Here is a 19,548-nt window from a genome sequence, read left to right on the forward strand (position 1 = left end):
TTATTATGTGACCAGAACATTTTGAGAAAAAGGAAGAATTGGGAAAAGGGCTGAAATTTATTTGAATACCTGGGTGGAGGAGTAGCCTCCAAAGGGGTTTTGCTGCTTCACCAGCCAGCTGACAATCCTGTTAGCATAGCCCAAATCAGCAGCAGTGACTTCAGATGTAGTGAGAACAGCTAGCAGAACATAGGAGCTGATCTCCACTGACAAGGAGTCAGAGTCATCTGATGCTGACTGAGACCAGTGAAGGCGACCATCTGTATAAAAGAACACAAGATATAACTCAAAACAATCTAGAGATAATAATAGATAATAAATAAGCCTGTGAGCCCAAGACCACAAGATACACAAATAATACAATCATTATTGGATTCAAGTGGTCATATGAATGGCATACTCTGATTTCTTAGATTGGATTAAGGCTGAAGAAATAAAATAAAGAAACTTGGATTTTATCTCAGTAATGTGTTTTTTTTTTCAGCGCATTACTTAATTTCAGTTTTCTTAAGTTGTGCATGTGCGCAAACTGAGGGAAAAGCTTTCCTCACAACAGCAAAGTAGAATTTCACCCAGCAACAAAGCAACAAAATACTTTTGGAGTGATCCTGAAACAAATGACATGCTTGACAAAATGAAGAATTTATATATTGCTCCTATTCTAAATGAATTATATTCATACTAACAAGTAACAAATTCACATTTAAAAAAACTGTGGCATGTTTGAATTTTACATCATGTCCTTCTTCTGTGAGTAATTGTGTAGTCAAGACACCTAGAAGTGAGTCTGAGACAAGACTGAGATCTGGACATATCAAGTCCTAGTCGAGACCAAGACAAGACTGAGATCTCATTAAGATTTTCTTCAGCCTCATATTGAGTTCTCTGAAACTGCCAAATTCATCTCAGTGGGTGAGTCTGAAAAAGACGATATGTGAAATCTTGTGGAACACTGAAGATTTGGTGGTTGCTTGTGTGGGCTGTGAGGTGCAAAAGTTTAGGACCCTCTGATACAGAGAAGGGACTGTTTTATTTTGTTCAAAGACATTGTTGATATTGAATAGTAATAGAAAAAAATTCAGTTTTCCTAACCCCAAGACTGAGTTTATGGTCTCAACACTCAAGTACTACAACACTGTCTGTGAGTTTATTGCAAAGCAGAAATGTGATTATTGCCTGATTCATTTACATTTATGGCATTTTGCTGACGCTCTTATCCAGAGCGACTTACAATTTGATTGTTTTACACAGGTAGGCGAAGGTGGTGTTAGGAGTCTTGCACAAGGACTCTTATTGGTATAGTGTAGGGTACTTACCCAGGCAGGGGTTTGAACCCCAGTCTACAGCGTAGAAGGCAAAGGTGTTACCCACTACACTATCCCAAATTCACAAAGCTTTGCTATCATCTGATTACCCAAGTACATTTAAACACGTTAAACAGATTATTGACAAAATCTGACTTTCTGCACCTATCGGATTAAGTGCATGTAAACACAGTTACTCAATGACTATTTCTTCTAATGATTTCATACCTCCTGAAATAGTAACACTATCCAACTTCTTCAGCAGCTGCTCCCGAATATCATGCTCTCCAGCCAGGCTGAAAGTGTAAGCCAGCAGTGCAGTGGCATAGGTGTTTGTTAGGTTTCCAATTGAGGACTTCAGGCATGATAATCCTTTACTCACAACAGGATCCTACAATCAAAATGTAAATTAGAGTGCAGAAGAAAACTCAGTGGTTTGAAAGTCTTTCCATGGCTCAGGTGTTAAGACACACTGTACAATAATAGAGTGAAAAATCACTTCCCAACTTTGTAATCCATATGGACCATTTAAAGAATGTTCTGATTTACGGACCCTTGTGCGCTCTGGTGTTGAGCAGCTCAGTTGTATTTGCTAAGTCTACTTAACAAACAAGCTAAGTACCTTCATCAATCAGTGGCATCAAAATGTCAAACACTCTCTGCAATTTATTTCCTGGAAGGATCATCGAGATCCCTCCTTTTCTCCTCTTCCATGGCAGAGATGCATTGATAATAGAAATGAGGAGGTCGTCAAATACGCCAGCCCATTGCTCTCTCCCAGCTGGGATAGACAGCTTTAATGATTATATTGGGAGTGTTTTGGTTTTATCATTGCCACTCTCTTCTGTTGCTTGCTTTGAGGGCAAGAGTAATGGTCATATGATTGTAACGTAAGCATCACATTGAACACACTGGCCTATAATTATGATGTGTTAGTCTGTCCTCCCTATAGAATTTAATCCTGTGCATGTAAGGTCATCATTTACACAGACTGATCAGTGTCCTCACCTTCACCTTATGGCCTAATTCAAGCAACGATGCAGTGATGTAAGCAGTCATGGTCACATCATCATTTACACCACCCTGTAAGGCATTAGAACATTACTCAAAACAGATCTCAGATCATTTCATTTACTGAGTACCTTAAAAAACCTCACCTCCAAAAACTCACCTTCATCCTGTTGTTGAACAGTCTTCCCTGTCTTATGAAACAGCCATCTGGTCTCTGATTACTTATCAGCCATTTCTTTGTAGTCTCAATGTTTTGTGGATCAATAAAGATGTAACTCTGTGCTTTGCCAAAAGTTCTCAGGACAAAAGCACTTAACCTGGTGGTAAAAGCAGATCTGTTCATTCATATCTTTGTGTATATAATGGTAACTGAAAATGATCATTTTTTGTTACATCTTCCAGCTGAAAACTGGCTTGACTTTCTCACCATGTATTCCCTTCTCCTCTGCCGAAAGTGCTGTATGCACCATTGAAATGCTTGTAGTTTAGTTGCCTCTGATAACCTGTCAGGGCAAATGATTTTTATCCTGGTCAGTTCAGCAGTTCACAGTCTACTCACGATGGCTAAGGCCAGAAACATATTCAACGCAAGTACACAAGTGCAAATGACAGCACTCAGCAAACACACTGCAAACGCTCAGTTCTTCTGTACAAACTCACTGAGTTCTTACATTGCTGCGGTGGTTAAAACACTCACTACTGAAGGGAGCGTTAGAGGACAAACCAGTGAGCAATCTACTGTCATTCCAACAGCCTCAACAGCTAGGCTTGGCCGTCACTATAGCACCCTCTGCTGTAATGCTCAAAATGCAGCTCATGCTTGCCTAAATAGTTTCATAGTTTCAAGTTTATTTGTCATTTGCACAACATGTCAGGATATTTATGCACTGAAATGCTTGTGGTGAGGCTCAGGTAATCACTCTACAGAAAATAAGTAAGTAAGTAAAAAAAATATATGTATACATATATGTATATATGTATATATGTATTATATATATATATAAATGTATAAATATGTAAATATAATAAATATACACAAAATCTAGAGAAAATATACACAAGACAGAGACAGTATACATTTTAAAGTGACTTGAGTGACTGTGTTGTGGTTCTTTAAAGTGGCTTAGTGTTAAGCTGTTATTGTCCATAGCAGAGATGATATGATACAAAGTGACTGGCTGAAAATGGTAGTTGAGGAAAGACCCACAGCTTCACAGCTAGTTCAGAAGCCTGACAGCCTGTGGGTAGAAACTGTTCATTATCCGGGTTGTTCTAGTCTGGATGCTGCAGTATCTGCTGCCTGATGGCAGGATGGTGAACTGAATAGTTAACATAATGGGTAGTTGCTGTCTGAACAGATCTTTTTGATCTTACTGAGGCAGCGGGACTGGTAGGCGTCCTGTAAGGCTGGTAGTTTGTTGTCTATGATGGCTTCTGCCATCCTCACCACTCCTCTAAGGGCCTTGCGGTCGCAGGCGGTGCAGATGCTGTAACAGACAGTGATGCAGCCTGTGACAATGTTCTCTATGGTGCACCTGTAGAAGTTAGTGAGGAGAAGAGGAAGAAGAGACGCTGACAAGCAGATCTCACAATAGTGTTGGTGTGGTGGGTCCAGGTGAGGTCATCAGTGATGGTGAGGTGTTCCTTGGAGGGGTACGCCAAAGAACTTCACACTGCTGACTCTCTCCACTTCGGCTCCATTGATGAACAGGGGAGAGTGACCACCCCTCTGCTGTTTTCTGTAGTCTACATTCATCTCCTTTGTTTTGCTGATGTTGAGACAGAGATTGTTATCATGGCACCACTCTGACAGAGTGCTGACCAGTCTCTGTAGGCTGTTTCATCTCCATCAGTGATGAGGCCTAGGATGGTGGTGTTATCAGCAAACTTGAAGATGATATTAGACGTGTGTTTGGCTACGCAGTCATGTGTATACAGGGAGTACAGGAGGGGGCTGAGCACACGTCCCTGGGGAGCCCCTGTGCTCAGAGTCAGTGTGGAAGAGAAGATGTTCCCAACTTTCACCACCTGGGGTCTGCTCATCAGGAAGTCCAGTATCCAGTTGCACAGATGAGAGTTCAAACCCAAGTCTGTGAGCTTAGGAATGAGTTTGGCAGGGATGATTGTGTTGAATGCTGAGCTGTAATCTATGAACAGCATTCGTACATATGTGTTCTTTCTGTCCAGGTGTGTGAGAGCAGTCTGCATCATTAGTGCAATGGCGTCTGTGGATCTGTTGGAGCGGTATGCAAATTTGTTAGGGTCCATGGTGGCTGGAAGTGTTGAGCAGATTTGAGCTTTGACCAGCCGCTCGAAACACTTCATAACTGTAGATGTCAGTGCAACAGGGCTTTAGTCATTCAGGTAGTCATTCAGGCAGGTGACAGATGATTTCTCTGGGACTGGAACAATTGTGGCTTCCTTAAAGCAGTTGTGAATCACTGACAGTTTTAAGGAGAGGTTAAAGACGTCAGTGAAAACCTCAGCCAGCTGGTTGGCACATGCTTTATGTACCCAGCTGTGGATGCTGTCAGAACCGGGTGCCTTGCGTCGGTTAACTGCCCTGAAGGATCTAACCACCTCAGACAGGGGAATGGCTAGAGCATAGCTCTCCTCATCTACTGAGAGTTTCTCAGCAGGTGAGGTGTTAGCTGCCTCATAATGAGCATAATGAGCATTGAGTTCATCTGCAAGTGAGGACGAAGGCCCCTATCACAGATCACACCTACTTTGTTGTCAGTGATGTGGCCACTCCACATATGTCTGAGATCAGAGCCAAGATAGTTAGATTCCACTCTGTCCCTGTAGCTCCTTTTGGCCAGCTTGATGGTCCTTTGAAGGTCATATCTGGCCTTCTTGTAGCTAGCTGGGTCACCAGAGTTGTAGGCAGCAGCGCAAGCTCTTAGTTTGGCTTGAACCTCAGCATTGATCCAGGGTTTCTGGTTGGGAAATGATCTGACATTGATGTTTGGTAGAATGTCTTCAGTGCATTTACTGATGTAGCTTGTGATGGAGTCACATCACAGAACATCATCCAATCTGTGGATTCAAAGCAATCTTGAAGTGTGAAGATGGCCGCCACACTCCATTGATAGACTTATCTGAGCACTGGTTTTGCCTGTTTAAGTCTTTGTTTGTATGCGGGCAGGAGAAGAATAGAGGTGTGATCAGCTTTGCCGAAGGCAGGACAGGGGAGGGGTTTGTAACTGTCCTTGATTGCGGTACTATGTGTGAAACCTCGTCTGAGTAGCTTGAACCATCTGTGTTCATGCCCTTGCAGGAAGTGTGTATTAAGTCTAAGATTCTTCATGAATATAAGATCTCTCACCACTCTTAAGGAAACCAGTAGCTCTCTCACGGATGGCTGCAGTGAGCTGTCCAGTGTTCTCCAGGTACTGAAGAATGTAGATGTTGGGGGCGAGTAGAGCAATATTTTGCTCCCCACACCCATATGGCATCTTCAGCAATCCATCAATATTCTTAAGTGCGCGGCCCAGTATGTCTCCTGCAAAAACAGTACAACAATGTTAATTATGTACTCAGACAAATGAAGCCCCCAGGAAAATATATATGCTGTATATATAAAATCCAGACCAAACTATTAAATGAAATTAAGAATTAATCAATATTTCATGTTTGAAGCCTCAATTCTACAAAATATCTCCTCCATGGGTATGGTTCAAACTAAAATTTAGACATTATTACTGTAAGTGACAGTGGTTCAGTGCTCTCTCAAGTTTTGTTTACAAATACCTCTGCCCAACATACACCTGACAAATCTTTGTCCACTAGGAAACATGATTAAGCTGTGTTTCACTAAGTCGTAGCTCAGTGAATTGCTCAAGTCAAAGTTCTCCAAATTTGATGGCATGGATAGCATGAGGTCTATTTAGAAATCTTTGATTCTACAGATTCATGATAGAAATCCAATTTTATGTTACAAAATTCTGAAATTCTTCATTCCTAATTTCTTACCAAGTACTGAAAGAGAAGCTCGTGCTGATCCCTTGATCACATCTTCAGGAAGAACCAGCTCCAGCTCCTCTAAAACACTGTTACCTGTGAATGAAATGGGCAGTTCCATCTTTCCTGAGCAGTATAGTATTTAATTTTTACAGTATTAAGCATGTAAAGCAGGTATAAATGAGTTTAAAAAAATTAAATGTCTAGAACAGACCCTGTGGGCACAGCAACCAACTCTGGCTCTTGGTCTTTTCAGTCCCTTCAGCCTATGTGGGAAAATTAAATGTTCAGATAATAATAATAATAATAATAATAATAATAATAATAATAAAGAAGAAGAAGAAGATTCAGAATCCATAAACTTGACAGTTTATTTCCTACCTGTACAAGCAGGCTTCGTGTGACTGTGTCAATGCGGCCTCTCTCAGGCACACTCACAATCTCATTGTCACACACAGTCTGTGACTGTTCTGCCTCAGCACTGACCGTCACATTCAGGACCCCTAAAACACATCAAAAGATGCAGAGAGGAGTTTATCAGCACTAAAAACAATTCAACAGAAATGAGAGGTTATTTCTGAACTCGAGAGGTTTAGAACTCACCAAGCACAGAGGGAATAAGAGTCCATTTGAAGGTCTTTCTACCATTGGCACACAGACAGGATGAATACTCTCCATCAGAGGAGGCTTTCAGAGTGTAGTGTGAGGAAGGAGCTGGAGTCACTTTAACCTGTCCATAAAGCACAGGAGATCAGCTTATTGTGGATGTGAAGTGATGAGAGACTGGTGAAGACACAAAATGTTGATCTTACAGTACCATAATACACTTGGAGAGATAGCTGAAGACAGTGGCCTTCAGCTCAAACTCCTCTCCCCGGATGATGGAGTACGGCAGCGAGAGCTCCAGGAAGAAGGGCTGGAATACACGAAGCTGAGCAGGAGGAGCCAGACCCAGACCTTTAGAGGACAGACAGAATGTGTCCATCTCCCAAGTAGTGATAGTGTCAGGAACAGTGACAGGAACCTGTGTTGATCCAGAGTCCCTGTGGAAAAATATCACTGACATATCATACATATGGTCATACATATTGGTCAGTTAATAACATTTAACTTTTTTAAATCACAAAGAGCACACCACTGTAAAAGTGCATAAAGACATGTACAAGCTAGTCAAAGTGCTTGAAGAAAATAAATTTAACCTAATAACTCAGAGCTTCTGGCCTGTAGATGAGTTCAGTGCAATCAAACCTCCATGTGCTGCACACATGACAGCACAAACAAAACTGACTAGCAACCTAGCACATTACACCCAGCATGCAAGCCTCAAGTGAGAAAAGTGGATATAATTGTCTTAACAGCCAGAAAAACAGGCCTGGACCTCAATATAAAGAAAATAATCACAAGTTTATATCACAGTCACAACATTGCTCAAAAAAAAATTAACACTGTATATTGTGGTGTCATGATTTAAATCATGTTATCACTGCTTGCCACATGTCAGCCACAACATACAGATGGTAATTTTAAAACATACACACAAACTTTTGGATTTATATTGAGGTGAGGGGGAGATCTATTCAGGTAACACAGTGCTGTAGAGAAGCGTACTTGCCTGAAAAGATGAATGTATAGAGGGAGTTTCAAACAGGGTTTAATGGTTTTAGTGAAGCATTGTTTGTATATTTATTGATTAATTTGCTTGTATATTGTTATGTTATGTTCTTTGAACATCAAAGACATACAGGCTTCTGGCATGTCTGGCATGTCACCATTTCCCTGTTGGAAGTCACTGAGGTAGTTGGCAAGCTCTTCAGTGGCAAGGCACCGGGTGTGGATGAGATTTGTCCGGAGATGCTTAAGGCTCTGGATATTTTGGGGCTGTCATGGCTGACATGCCTCTGCAATATTGCATGGACCTTGGGAACAGTACCCTTCGACTGGCAGACCGGGCTGGTGGTCCCTATTTTTAAGAAAGGGGACCAGAGGGTGTGTGCCAACAGTCGGTGTATCACATTGCTCAGCCTCCCCAGGTAAAGTCTATGCCAAGATGCCGGAAAAGAGACTTCGAACAATAGTTGAAGCTTAGACTGAAGAACAATGAGGATTCCGTCCTGGCCCGTGGAACAACAGACCGGTTTTTCACTCTCTCACGGATTGTTGTGGGGGCATGGGAGTTTGCTAACCCAGTCTATATGTGTTTTGTGGACTTGGAAAAGGCTTACAACCGTGTTCCACAAAATGTCTTGTGGGAGTTCCTCCAGGAGTATGGGGTGCCAGGGTTACTACTCTGGGCCATTCAATCTCTGTACTCCCGGAGTGTTTGTATACTCAGCATTAAGTCAGACTCTTTCAGTGTTAGTGTTGGACACTGCCAGGGTTATGCCTTATCTCCACTCCTGTTTTGTGATATTCATGGACAGGGTGTCAAGGCGTAGCCGAGGTCAGGAGGGCATTATGTATGGAGGCCGAAGGGTGGTGTCTCTGCTATTTGCAGTTGACGTTCTTTTGGCTGGATTACATGGATGGCTTCAGCGCTCACTGGAGCGAATTGCAGCTGAGTGTGAAGTGGTTGGTATGCAGATCAGCACCTCCAAGTCTGAGTCTGTTGGCCTAGCCCGGAAAAGGATGGCATGCCCACTCCAGGTAAGGGGAAAGGACTTGCCCCAGGTGAAGGAGTTTAAGTATCTTGTAGTTTTGTTCACGAATGATGGGAAGAGGGATCATTAGATTGGCCACAGGCTGGGACAGGCGGCAGCAGTAATGCGGTCACTGTACCTGACTGTAGTGGTGAAGAAGGAGCTGAGCCATAAGGCAAAGCTCTCTGTTTAACTGGTCGGTCCACATTTCAACCCTCACCTATGGTCATGAGTTGTGGGTAATGACCAAAAGAATGAGATTGCGAATACAAGCAGTGGAAATGAGCTTTCTTCGCAGGCTGGTGGGCTACACTTTACTTGATAGGGTGAGGAGTTGGGTCATCTGGGAGGAGCTTGGAGTAGAGCCACTACTGCACCACATTGAGAGGAGCCAGCTAAGGTGGTTTGGGCATCAAATCCGGATGCCCCTGGATGCCTACTGGTGGGGGAGTACCAGGCACAGCCTACCTGGATAAGACTCCGGTGTCATCCTAAGACCTGCTGGAGGGATTATATCTCCAAGTTGGCCTGAGAGCGACTTGGGGTCCCTGGGAATGAGCTGGAGGAAGTTGCAGGGGATAGGGTCATCTGTGATTCTCTGCTCTCCCAACTGCTACTGGGACTCTATCTGGACTAAACGATTAAGAATGATATTTTTTTCTGGCCTTGCATTTATTTACAACATAGTATTTACAACTTAGTATTAAGCTCTGGTATGTTCCATTTATGGTCAGTGGGGGTGGGAGGGAGTACCTGTATAGGAGGGTCCAGCTCTCATTTTCAGAGATTCACTCTGACTCTGTTGATACAGCTTTGTGAGCATGTATCTTGTATTTAGTTATATTTGACTTTAGACCTATTCCTTTTTGTTGGCCTAAGTTGGTTGGTTCAGTCCTTCTTGTATATATGCAAAAAATATTTTTTACAATCAATAATATTGATCACGTTTATACTGAGCTTTGGAAAATGAATCTACAAAAACTGAAACCACCTGCGTTTTATTATTTTATTATATTTTGTTCAAATTGATCAGCCCTTATACCAACATAACCCAATAAACTCTCGGCTTATTATCTCTTTAAGGCACAGTGGTCACTGTGAGAAGCCACTTTGTTATTTCTCATTTCTCAAATTTGCATTGGTGGTTAAATAGGGAACCTCTACATTTTCTGAAAATGTTTAATGTTGTTCTTGGAACAGTTAAAAACGTAGAACATAGGAAGTGATGTAAGAACTGTAGTTTTTCTGCAAACCTGGGTTTGCATGGTTGTTGGAGCCTGTTCAAAACTGCTTACCAGGTGATCCAGGATTACAAACCATATATATCAAGGGAGAAGCACAAATCTGAAGCTACTCATCTCACTGTGTAAAGCACATCAAATTGCATTGCACACAATGGATGTGCACAGAGTGCAATGTTGGGCTGTGCATCAGCCAGACAAAGAACTGATTTTATCTTTGTCTCAAAAACTGAAACAAAATAAAATCAGAGAGCAAGCTGAGTATTAAATGAAAAGGATAAATGACAAAGTCAGCGCCACTTGTGCGCAGTGGTTACTCAGAAAAACCACCTCAGACATGACCATTGACCCTGAACCTACAAATTCTCACCCAAAATCTATTTTAGTTTAATGTTTTGTAACGTGATCATATCAACAAATCTGGTATTTTGTAATAAATTCTGCATGTGTGCCTGAAAGGGTTATTCCGTTAGTATTATGCTTACTATTCAACAACTGCTATAAATCTTCGGTATCTTCCATAGAACTAACAGTGTCTCTTGAAGTCTCTTGAAGGCGTCAAGAAACTGGTTTATTAACCTTAGTTATTTTTCACATTTTAATTGTTTAAATAGCAAATGCAATAAAACACAAAAAATATGATCATGAAGTAATTTGCTGATTCACTAACCCCACTTCAGCGAGTTGCCATATCCAAGTTTCTGGGAAGAATTTGCGAACTGTCTCAATGGGTTCAGGTTCAAATTCATGGTGTGGGCCCATCACACGCCGTGCAAAAGCCACAGGAGTGAAGAGTCTGTGCCGTTCTTAAAATTCACAAAAACATGAACAATCAGCATACCTTATGCAGAAACTACTGAAAGCTGCTGGATATAGCAAGAAAACGAAATGAATGTACAAGCATAACCTTCAACAGACCTAGATGAAGACGATGATACTGAAGATGTCTGTAGAGCAAGCATTCCGGATTTCTAATAGCCAAATTGGTCGCCATCTTGAGCCCCACACCCTGCCAGATAATGAATGTCATAAACCACCATCTTTAGTTCCAAATAACCTTAATTCACTTCAGCATTTACCTCTTCTAGTAATAAATGATTGTTGGTACTGGCTTTAGATTTGATTGTGATTGTCTAGTGTGTTAACATTTGTACACAGTTATTTACACAAGCATTTACACTACATTTGACAAACCGTTACCTTTATAGTGCTGTAAGTGTGGTCTATCCATGCATCCCGTCTGGGTCTAACATGCAAACACTCCTGTGCATCTTCAACTTCATGGTTATAACCTGACAATGATTTCACTGGCAACAAGTTAAAGACCTAAGACAGACAAAAATTTACTGATTATTATCAAATGTCTTTTGCAAAAAGTCTCAAACACATAAAACAATTTTTGTATATTTACTTGATGTAAAAATGTATTTGTATATAAATGTTTATTATCTTTTGCTTCATCATTTAAGAAACAGTATAACCTCAAAAATCACCTTGATATTGTATGAAGGGTTTAGTTATAAAACACATTAGAGGCCATTATATCCTTTTAAGAATTTTCATTTTTCATGATGTTATTTTATGCTGTTAGGAGTGAGTTTTACACATAAAAGACATCAGTGACAGATTATGATTAATAGCACCAGACAACTACAACAAATAGATGCATAACATCTTGGAATGAAACACATAATACATGAATACACACATACGCGCACACACACACACACACCCTTGTATCTATAACTCTTTGTCAATTTTATCAGCTCATCTTACCATATATGAGCACTTTGTTTTTCTACAATTACAGACTGTAGTTCATCTGTTTGTCTGCACACTTTGTTTAGGAGATGCACAGATTAGTCAACTAATCGACTTGACTTAAGTGCTTGCCGCCGATGCTGTGAGGTTGATGTTGATAAGTCACTGATCACATGATGACATTATGATTCTATGACACTAACAACATGGATACATTAGAGAAGACAACAGGTAAGGAAATTGGTGATCTCCATAGGTTTGCTGGAAAGGGTTTGTGAGGCTCGACCAGTCCGACCAAGTGGTTGGTGTAGTGTAGTGGTTAACACATTTGCCTTCTACGCTGTGGACTAGGGTTCAATCCCCCACCTGGGTAAGCACCCAACACTATACCAATAACAGTCCTTGGGCAAGACTCCTAACACTGCCTTGGCCTACTTGTGTCGCTCTGGATAAGAGCGTCAGCCAAATGCTGTAAATGAGTATGGCTTCTTTCTAACACTTCTCTGCCAATCCACAGTGCTTTTAAGATCAGATATTGAATCTCGTTTTCTCCAGTTTCCCAACGATTACAATAAAAATGTCTTGTGATTTTGTAGAGGGGGCATAATTCATTATAATCCTGTAAAGTTTGAAGTCAGTTACTTCTATTTTCCCTGAGAATAGTTTCCCATTCTGTGGGCAGTGTGCTGTGATCACTGATGAAGGACCAACATCTGACCAACATTTTTGAAATGTGTTGCAGGTATTCATTTTGGAACGTGCGTGTGAAATATAGTTTATAAGTGCAAAAAAATGGAATATCTTCTCTTTGAGTTATGAAACAAAAAGTAGGTAACTGGCATTGCTGATGGAAAGTGTCATAACTAATTTTGTTTAAATATGACTGCTTACAGAGTTCATTTTACAGTTGACATCACCTTACAAAGAGGGCATGAACAGTGGTGGAACAGAGGAATGGTGAAAAATCTTCCATTTAGGTGCATTTCGCAAGCTATCTAACTCTCCAACCACATAATTACTCCCATGCCACATAATTACTCCCATACTGCTGCACACAGAGTTATAACACACAAGTAGATAATTGGTGTTGGTGGCAGTGTCATGACTGGTAGCTTAGCCAACTCACAAACCAATACAGCTAACTTAAACTAATCATGAAACAATAAAAGCACAGGTATCCTAACTGACTGCATGATCTTACAGTCTCACTTTTATGTAGTTATGTATTCCCCACATGGGAATAGCTAAAAAGAAAGAATTAGACAAAGCCTGATAAAAAACAAGGGTAAGCTTTGGAGCAGATTTACAGATGTAGAGGGAGCTTCAAATCCAACGACGAGTCACATTTCTGATTGATTTATGATTTGATTTTTTTTAATTAACCCCAAAGCTATGACGGAAAGAGTAACACTCCGTAACAAATGTCATGTTACTATGATGTTACAGCCAGGCTAACGTGAGCTTGTTTTCCAGTGCTATTGCTGCTGGTTAGAGTTGTTTTATTTGAATGCTTTTGAAAACATCTTTGTGAAGTTTCCAAGCAGTCCTACTGGTTTGATGTTTGTCTTGATATTTACGTGTGCCTGTGCTGTCACAGCTAATTGTTCTCAAAAGTGGTTTGCTCATTATTTGGCACTATTCATGACAGTTTTTTATTATCAAACAAACATCTAAGCACTGAAATAATTATGTGCTAGTTGCCATGGTTGCCTCTGCGAGGCGGGGCTTTAGAGAAAGGGCCTGAAATAGGGGGCCTTTAGAGACAAGGCCTAGCACAGCAGTGGGGGAGGGGGAGCGACCAGGAAGTTGTACTTCTTCAGTTATTCAAGAAAAGACCTCCCTCTTCTTACTCAAACCTACTGCAGCTAAAAAGAATCAAGTAAATTAATACATTTGGTGCATCCTTCATTTTGAATCTGCAGTGCTGCTCTTTAAAACTGCTCACGATGTCATTCCTTAAAATGAATGCCTTTGGATGAAAATCTGCCAAAAAACACACACTTCAAAATCTTGTATCTATTTGCACTAACATGTACTGGTTTAAAACTAGGGGCATGCAGTGGGAATCTCTGCACAATAATGAGCTTTTCAGATGAGCTGAAAAATATTCATGTTACTCTTTTTTAAATGTTTTTTTATTATTCAATAATTTTGTTGACAAACAGTGTTTGACAGCCCTGCCTCCGGAGACCCACTGCTCTGGACATTTTAATACTTTCCATGCTATAATACACCCGTGTCAGCTGAGTGAGGGGTTGATAATGAGCACATTATTTGGATCACGTGTTCATGGATCAGCCAAAATGGTAAAACTCAGCATGGGAGGCTTCAGAACCAGGGTTGGATTAGATGTTAACAGGTGATATCGTGTTCTGTACGAGTAAATCTGAAGTTCACCTCGTCAGCATTCAGGCGTTTTCCTGGCTCCATGATGAACACACTCTGATCCACAGCACTGAGTGCACACAGTGAGCCAGGCTGAGCTGAGAGCTGGAGAGTGTTTTCCTCACCAGGAACTGCCTCAGTGGGAGAGAACTGCAGTGAGACCTGAAGATCATGATAGTAACAAATTTATATTACTTTTTCCACAGTAACAATGACAGAGTGCAAGCCACCAATTATCCTAAAATATAAAAACAAAGATATAAAGTCCTAAGTGTGTCAGAATTACTTTGTTTCTGAAGCATTTCTCCACATGAAAATTCTTGCTACCAGCGATGACGTTCTCACTGGGCAGCACACAGTACACCAGAACCTGCACTACAGGAGCCAGACGAGCATCAACAGACAGTCTGAATGAGACTTTTCCCTCTATGAGCTTTTTGGATTCTTTCACTTCAACTTTCTCATATCCATGATGGACTATGGCTCCTTTAGACATGATCTGCACCAAAGAACCAAACTTAATGACACACAACAGCCAACTGTTCTTCATGCAGAGGTGTCTAGATAGAGGGAATGTAAATATTTACTTTACAGTAACTGTACATACTTACCATGTAAATAATATCAGTGCTGTAATTCTCAGTTGTTTCTTCAACAATGTAGTACTTAATGTTTATGGAAATTTCAGAACCACATGGAATCGGTTCCTTTAAGCTCTCTACTGATAATTCACTGTACACTGGACTGTACGGTGTAGCAGGTTGGAGGAGTGCTATTTGTGCTTCACTGAATGTAAAGAAGGGTTTTTTTCGTCCACGGTGTTGGTAGTCTGGATAGACACTTGCCTAAATGACAATAAAACAGGAATTTCCTTTAGTGAAAAACAGTGTAACAGAAACTCACAGAAAATATTTGGTCATTATACCATACCATTAGTGAAATCTGTGTTTTAGAGTGATCAGATGTATTAACTGAGAAGCTGGCCAATCCATTAACATCTGTAGTAAGATTCTGAAGTAGTGTTGGAGACCAACTATGACCTTCCAGAAGATAAACCTTCTTGTTAGGAATTGGTTTTCCACTGAAGGTTGAAACTCTGATCTGTTGATCAGTGAAAGAACATTTGTTGTAAAATTGTCAGTTTCATAAGTGAGCACCACACAAACGCAACAAATGATGGTTCTAATGTATGTAAACCACGCACCTTTCCCTCTAAAAGTGTGTCCCGTTCAAAGTTTTTGGGTAAATCAAGAAACTCAACTTTACCAATTAGATAAGTGACCTTTATAGATTCAGATTTTTCCATGGAAATGTCTGGAACAAACATAAGCATATTACTAAATATATAAAAATCAAATGCACATTGTTTCTTTACAGTGATCTGCTATAAGTGTGTTTCTCCCTCAGGTATACTTTCTCTACAGTGTGTGTGAAGACTCACCTGTTCCTTCCTCTGTCACTGTAACAGTAACATCAAGAGAATCTTTCAAATGTCGTTCAAATTCAGAACTGATGAAATGCGTCATGTTGAATACAGGAGAGGCACATCCGTTCTCTTTCATCTACAGGAGACAAACTTGGTGAGAACTGTCTCATTAGTCAGAAAAACTGCTGTCATCTAATACAGTATCAGATACATACACACCTCTACAGGTTCAACCAGGCACGGTGAAATCATGGCAACACCCCAATGAAAACGACGTTTAAATTTCCGGCAAACTTGCACCAGAGCTTTACCAGGTACTGGCTGTCCGAAAGTGTACCTTCAAAAATATACAGGCAGAGAGAATATATACAGTACAGTAATGATCATATCACGTATATACATTCATATACACAGTGTAGATATTCAGTTAAAATATATACATTATTTGCATTATGCATTATTTTAAAGCAATGGTTCCCAAATTGTGGCACACAAACAGGTTCTGATATTAATCCTGATTTACTTTCATCTGCTATCCAGCCAAGCAGTTACATACATTTGCTCTCCACTAATACTGGGACTCCTACTAAACATAAGCAAAATAAATTGCAAAAAAATCAATCACTCATCCTTTTGGTCTTTCACTCAGAACTTTGTTGGCACCACTAAAAATGCATAAGAGTGAAATTTAACTAAAGTAAAGTTCTGTTAATTCAAGTTCACCTGAGCTATGAGGAACACTTCAATGGTCAGCCATGACTTCACTGATGATTTCACTGGGGGATATATATGAGATCAAACGCAGGCCAAATGCCCTTATTCATTGATTAATATGACCAGACCAGAGAGAAAACAGCAATGATGTGTGACAGTGTTGTTGAGCCGCACAAATCAGGAAATGGCTACAAGAAAATAACTAAACATTCCCAATCTCAGGACAATAATTAAGAAGTTTCAAACAACTGGAAATGCAAAGAATCTCAAACGCTACTGAACTTTCAGTGAGACTGTGTTCTGTAGTCAGATGAGACCAAAATAGAGGTTCTAGGCAACAAACACCAGTTTGTTTCTATCCATCCATCCATTTTCTAAGCCGCTTCTCCGTCAGGGTCGCGGGGGGTGCTGGAGCCTATCCCAGCAGTCTTCGGGCAGAAGGCAGGATACACCCTGGACAGGTCGCCAGTCCATCGCAGGGCAGACAGACAGACACAGACAGTCACTCACACACTCATGAGAACATGCAAACTCCACACAGAGAGGACCCCGGTCACCCGGTCAGGGAACAGAAGTGAGTTTGACGTGGACAAATACAGAAATGTAGCCATACTGAAAAGTACCCCATCCCTACTCAGAAGTATAGTAGTGAATCTGTGATACTGAGAGGGTGATTTTCTTACAAAGACCCTGGACAGTTTATTCAGATACATGAAATCCTAGACTCTATCAAGAACCAGCAGATATCAAATCAAAACCTGACTGCCTCAACCAAGAAGCATAAACTGGGCCACAGTTTATCCTGGCAAATCATACTGTTAAAACACTAATGCCCTTTGTAACAGTACATCTAATGATAGTGATTGCTGTACGCATATCTGTGACTAAAGCTTTATACATCAATCAATCAATCAATCAATCAATCAATCTTTATTTTGACTCGGAAGTACATTGAGGGCAACCCTCATTTTCAATGTAGCCGAGCATTTACAAAAACAGGGATTGACATGACAAAGAAAATAATAACTACATTTAATCATTTTAAATTAAAAGAAAATTTAAAATAACAGTGAATAAAAGATAAAAGTAGATAAAAAATATAGAACTTGAGATTTTAAATGGTAAGAAATTAAGATCAAAAATAGATAAGAAATTAGTAAAGTAATAGTACAATATCAGAAATTTTAAAAAAGTAATCATAAAAACTTAAAATAAAATGAGAGGAAATAAATAAATAAAAAGAGATAAAAAAAAAACTAAGGAGAACTAATACAAAAATAAAAGTTACAAATAAATATAATTAAGTAAAACAGGTACAGGCTGTCTGTAGGTGGTTTGATATTAAAAGTTTAAAATGACTGAGTGACACCAGTGACCTGAGTTTTAGTGTTTCCTGTAGTGAATTCCAGCTCACTGGTGCACTGTAACTAAAAGCAGATTTTCCCAGTTCAGTAAAAACTCTTGGTACCTGGCAGCTGATCCAATTACTAGAGCGAGTCTGATAATTACTGTTATTTGTAATCATTAATGAAGTGATGTATTCTGGCAAATGACCGGAAAGTGTCTTATAAATAAAAATCAACCAATGTGTTTCCCTTCGTACCGTTAAAGAGGGCCACCCAACTTTTGCATACAGCTCACAGTGGTGAGTTCTGTACGGATCTCCAATGATGAACGATGGGCAGAGCGATACACGGGGTCCAGTAATTTGAGAGAGCTGGAGGGAGCATATTTATAAATAACGTCACCATAGTCCAGCACTGATAGTAAAGTTGCTTCAACTAGTCTTTTTCTTGCGTGCATGGGGAAACAGGACTTATGTCTATAAAAATAACCCAGCTTCTGTCGGCATTTACTGACTAGTTTATCATCCAGGCATATGCCAAGGTATTTATATACCGTGACTCTCTCAATAGTGGATCCTGCCAGGGTAGTAATATTTACAGCACTAAAATCAGTATTAAAAGATCTGGAAAACAGCATGAACTTAGTTTTCGTGGCATTTAAAACTAGTTTGTGCTTATATAACGCCACCTGCAGAGCATTAAATGAGCTCTGTAATTTTCTTGTTGCAGCATGAATAGAATCAGCTGAGCAATATAAAATCGTATCATCTGCATAAAGGTGAATTTTGCAGTCTGAGGTTGAAGCAGAGGTAGCAATATCATTTATGTAGATATTAAATAAGACTGGACCCAAAATTGAACCTTGTGGTACACCTTTAGATACAGATACCAACTCTGATTTATAATTATTCAATGCCATACATTGATTTCTGTCAGTGAGATAGTTTTGGGTCCAGTCCAGCGCAGTTGCATCAAAGCCAATCTTTTCTAAGTTCTGTAAAAGAAGAGTGTGATCGAACTGTGTCGAATGCTTTTGTTAAGTCAATAAAAACAGCTGCACAATGTTTCCTCTTGTCTATGTCTGAATAAAGATTGTTTAAAACCAGTGTCGTAGCAGAGATAGTGCTGTGACCTTCTCTGAAACCAGATTGATATTTAGATAAAACAGAATTTTCATGAAGAAATTATTTCAATTGCTGGTTTACTAGAGATTCTAACATTTTTGCTAAACACGACAGTTTTGAGATTGGCCTATAATTATTCAGATCTGTTGTCTCACCACCTTTATGCAGATTAATTACATGAGCTGTTTTCCAGACCCTGGGAATTCTGCAAGATAAAACTGAAAGATTAAAAATGTATAAAATGTATTCTAAAATAATCGGGGCTGTGAGATGCAATAAAAAGGGGTCTAGCCCATCTTCTCCAGTGGCTTTTCGTGGATTAATTTTAGCCAGAGCATTAGCAACTAAATATGGAGAAAATGGCTGGAGTGAGAAAAGACCATGCGTTCTCGAAACAGTAGAGCTGAGATCAGTTTTATTCAATGGGTTTGTGCTATTCTTATCAAAGATGTGGCCGGCTGCAGCAAAATGTGAGTTAAAGGCTTGACATATTTCCTTCTCGGCAGAAATCAGCTGATCGTCAACTAAAACACTTGTTGGAAAAAGGAGGGAATTATTTTTTAGAGAATTTACTATTTTCCAGAAGTTTTGAGGGTTTCTAGTGCTGGTGGTTAAGCTGAGGTAATATTCGGATTTA

General features: G+C 40.1%; 1 protein-coding gene across 1 annotated transcript in view; it reads right to left on the reverse strand.

The window, feature by feature from the left end:
• The window catches only part of LOC108411098 (alpha-2-macroglobulin-like), a 42,280-nt gene that overhangs the window by 4,766 nt on the left and 17,966 nt on the right, over positions 1-19,548 (reverse strand). The window contains exons 8-28 of the mRNA XM_037546709.1: positions 15,947-16,064; positions 15,743-15,863; positions 15,506-15,615; positions 15,232-15,402; positions 14,913-15,146; positions 14,588-14,800; positions 14,314-14,463; positions 11,356-11,481; positions 11,074-11,164; positions 10,826-10,961; positions 7,096-7,321; positions 6,882-7,008; positions 6,660-6,781; positions 6,493-6,544; positions 6,291-6,374; positions 5,644-5,820; positions 2,743-2,818; positions 2,476-2,632; positions 2,313-2,387; positions 1,533-1,695; positions 70-260 (exon numbers count right to left, since the gene is read on the reverse strand). Of these exons, the coding sequence (XP_037402606.1) occupies positions 70-260; positions 1,533-1,695; positions 2,313-2,387; positions 2,476-2,632; positions 2,743-2,818; positions 5,644-5,820; positions 6,291-6,374; positions 6,493-6,544; positions 6,660-6,781; positions 6,882-7,008; positions 7,096-7,321; positions 10,826-10,961; positions 11,074-11,164; positions 11,356-11,481; positions 14,314-14,463; positions 14,588-14,800; positions 14,913-15,146; positions 15,232-15,402; positions 15,506-15,615; positions 15,743-15,863; positions 15,947-16,064 (2,920 nt within the window). The remainder of the gene's footprint in view (positions 1-69; positions 261-1,532; positions 1,696-2,312; positions 2,388-2,475; positions 2,633-2,742; positions 2,819-5,643; positions 5,821-6,290; positions 6,375-6,492; positions 6,545-6,659; positions 6,782-6,881; positions 7,009-7,095; positions 7,322-10,825; positions 10,962-11,073; positions 11,165-11,355; positions 11,482-14,313; positions 14,464-14,587; positions 14,801-14,912; positions 15,147-15,231; positions 15,403-15,505; positions 15,616-15,742; positions 15,864-15,946; positions 16,065-19,548) is intronic.

This window comes from Pygocentrus nattereri, chromosome 17, assembly GCF_015220715.1.
Source record: "Pygocentrus nattereri isolate fPygNat1 chromosome 17, fPygNat1.pri, whole genome shotgun sequence".
In the NCBI taxonomy this organism is placed as follows: domain Eukaryota; kingdom Metazoa; phylum Chordata; class Actinopteri; order Characiformes; family Serrasalmidae; genus Pygocentrus; species Pygocentrus nattereri.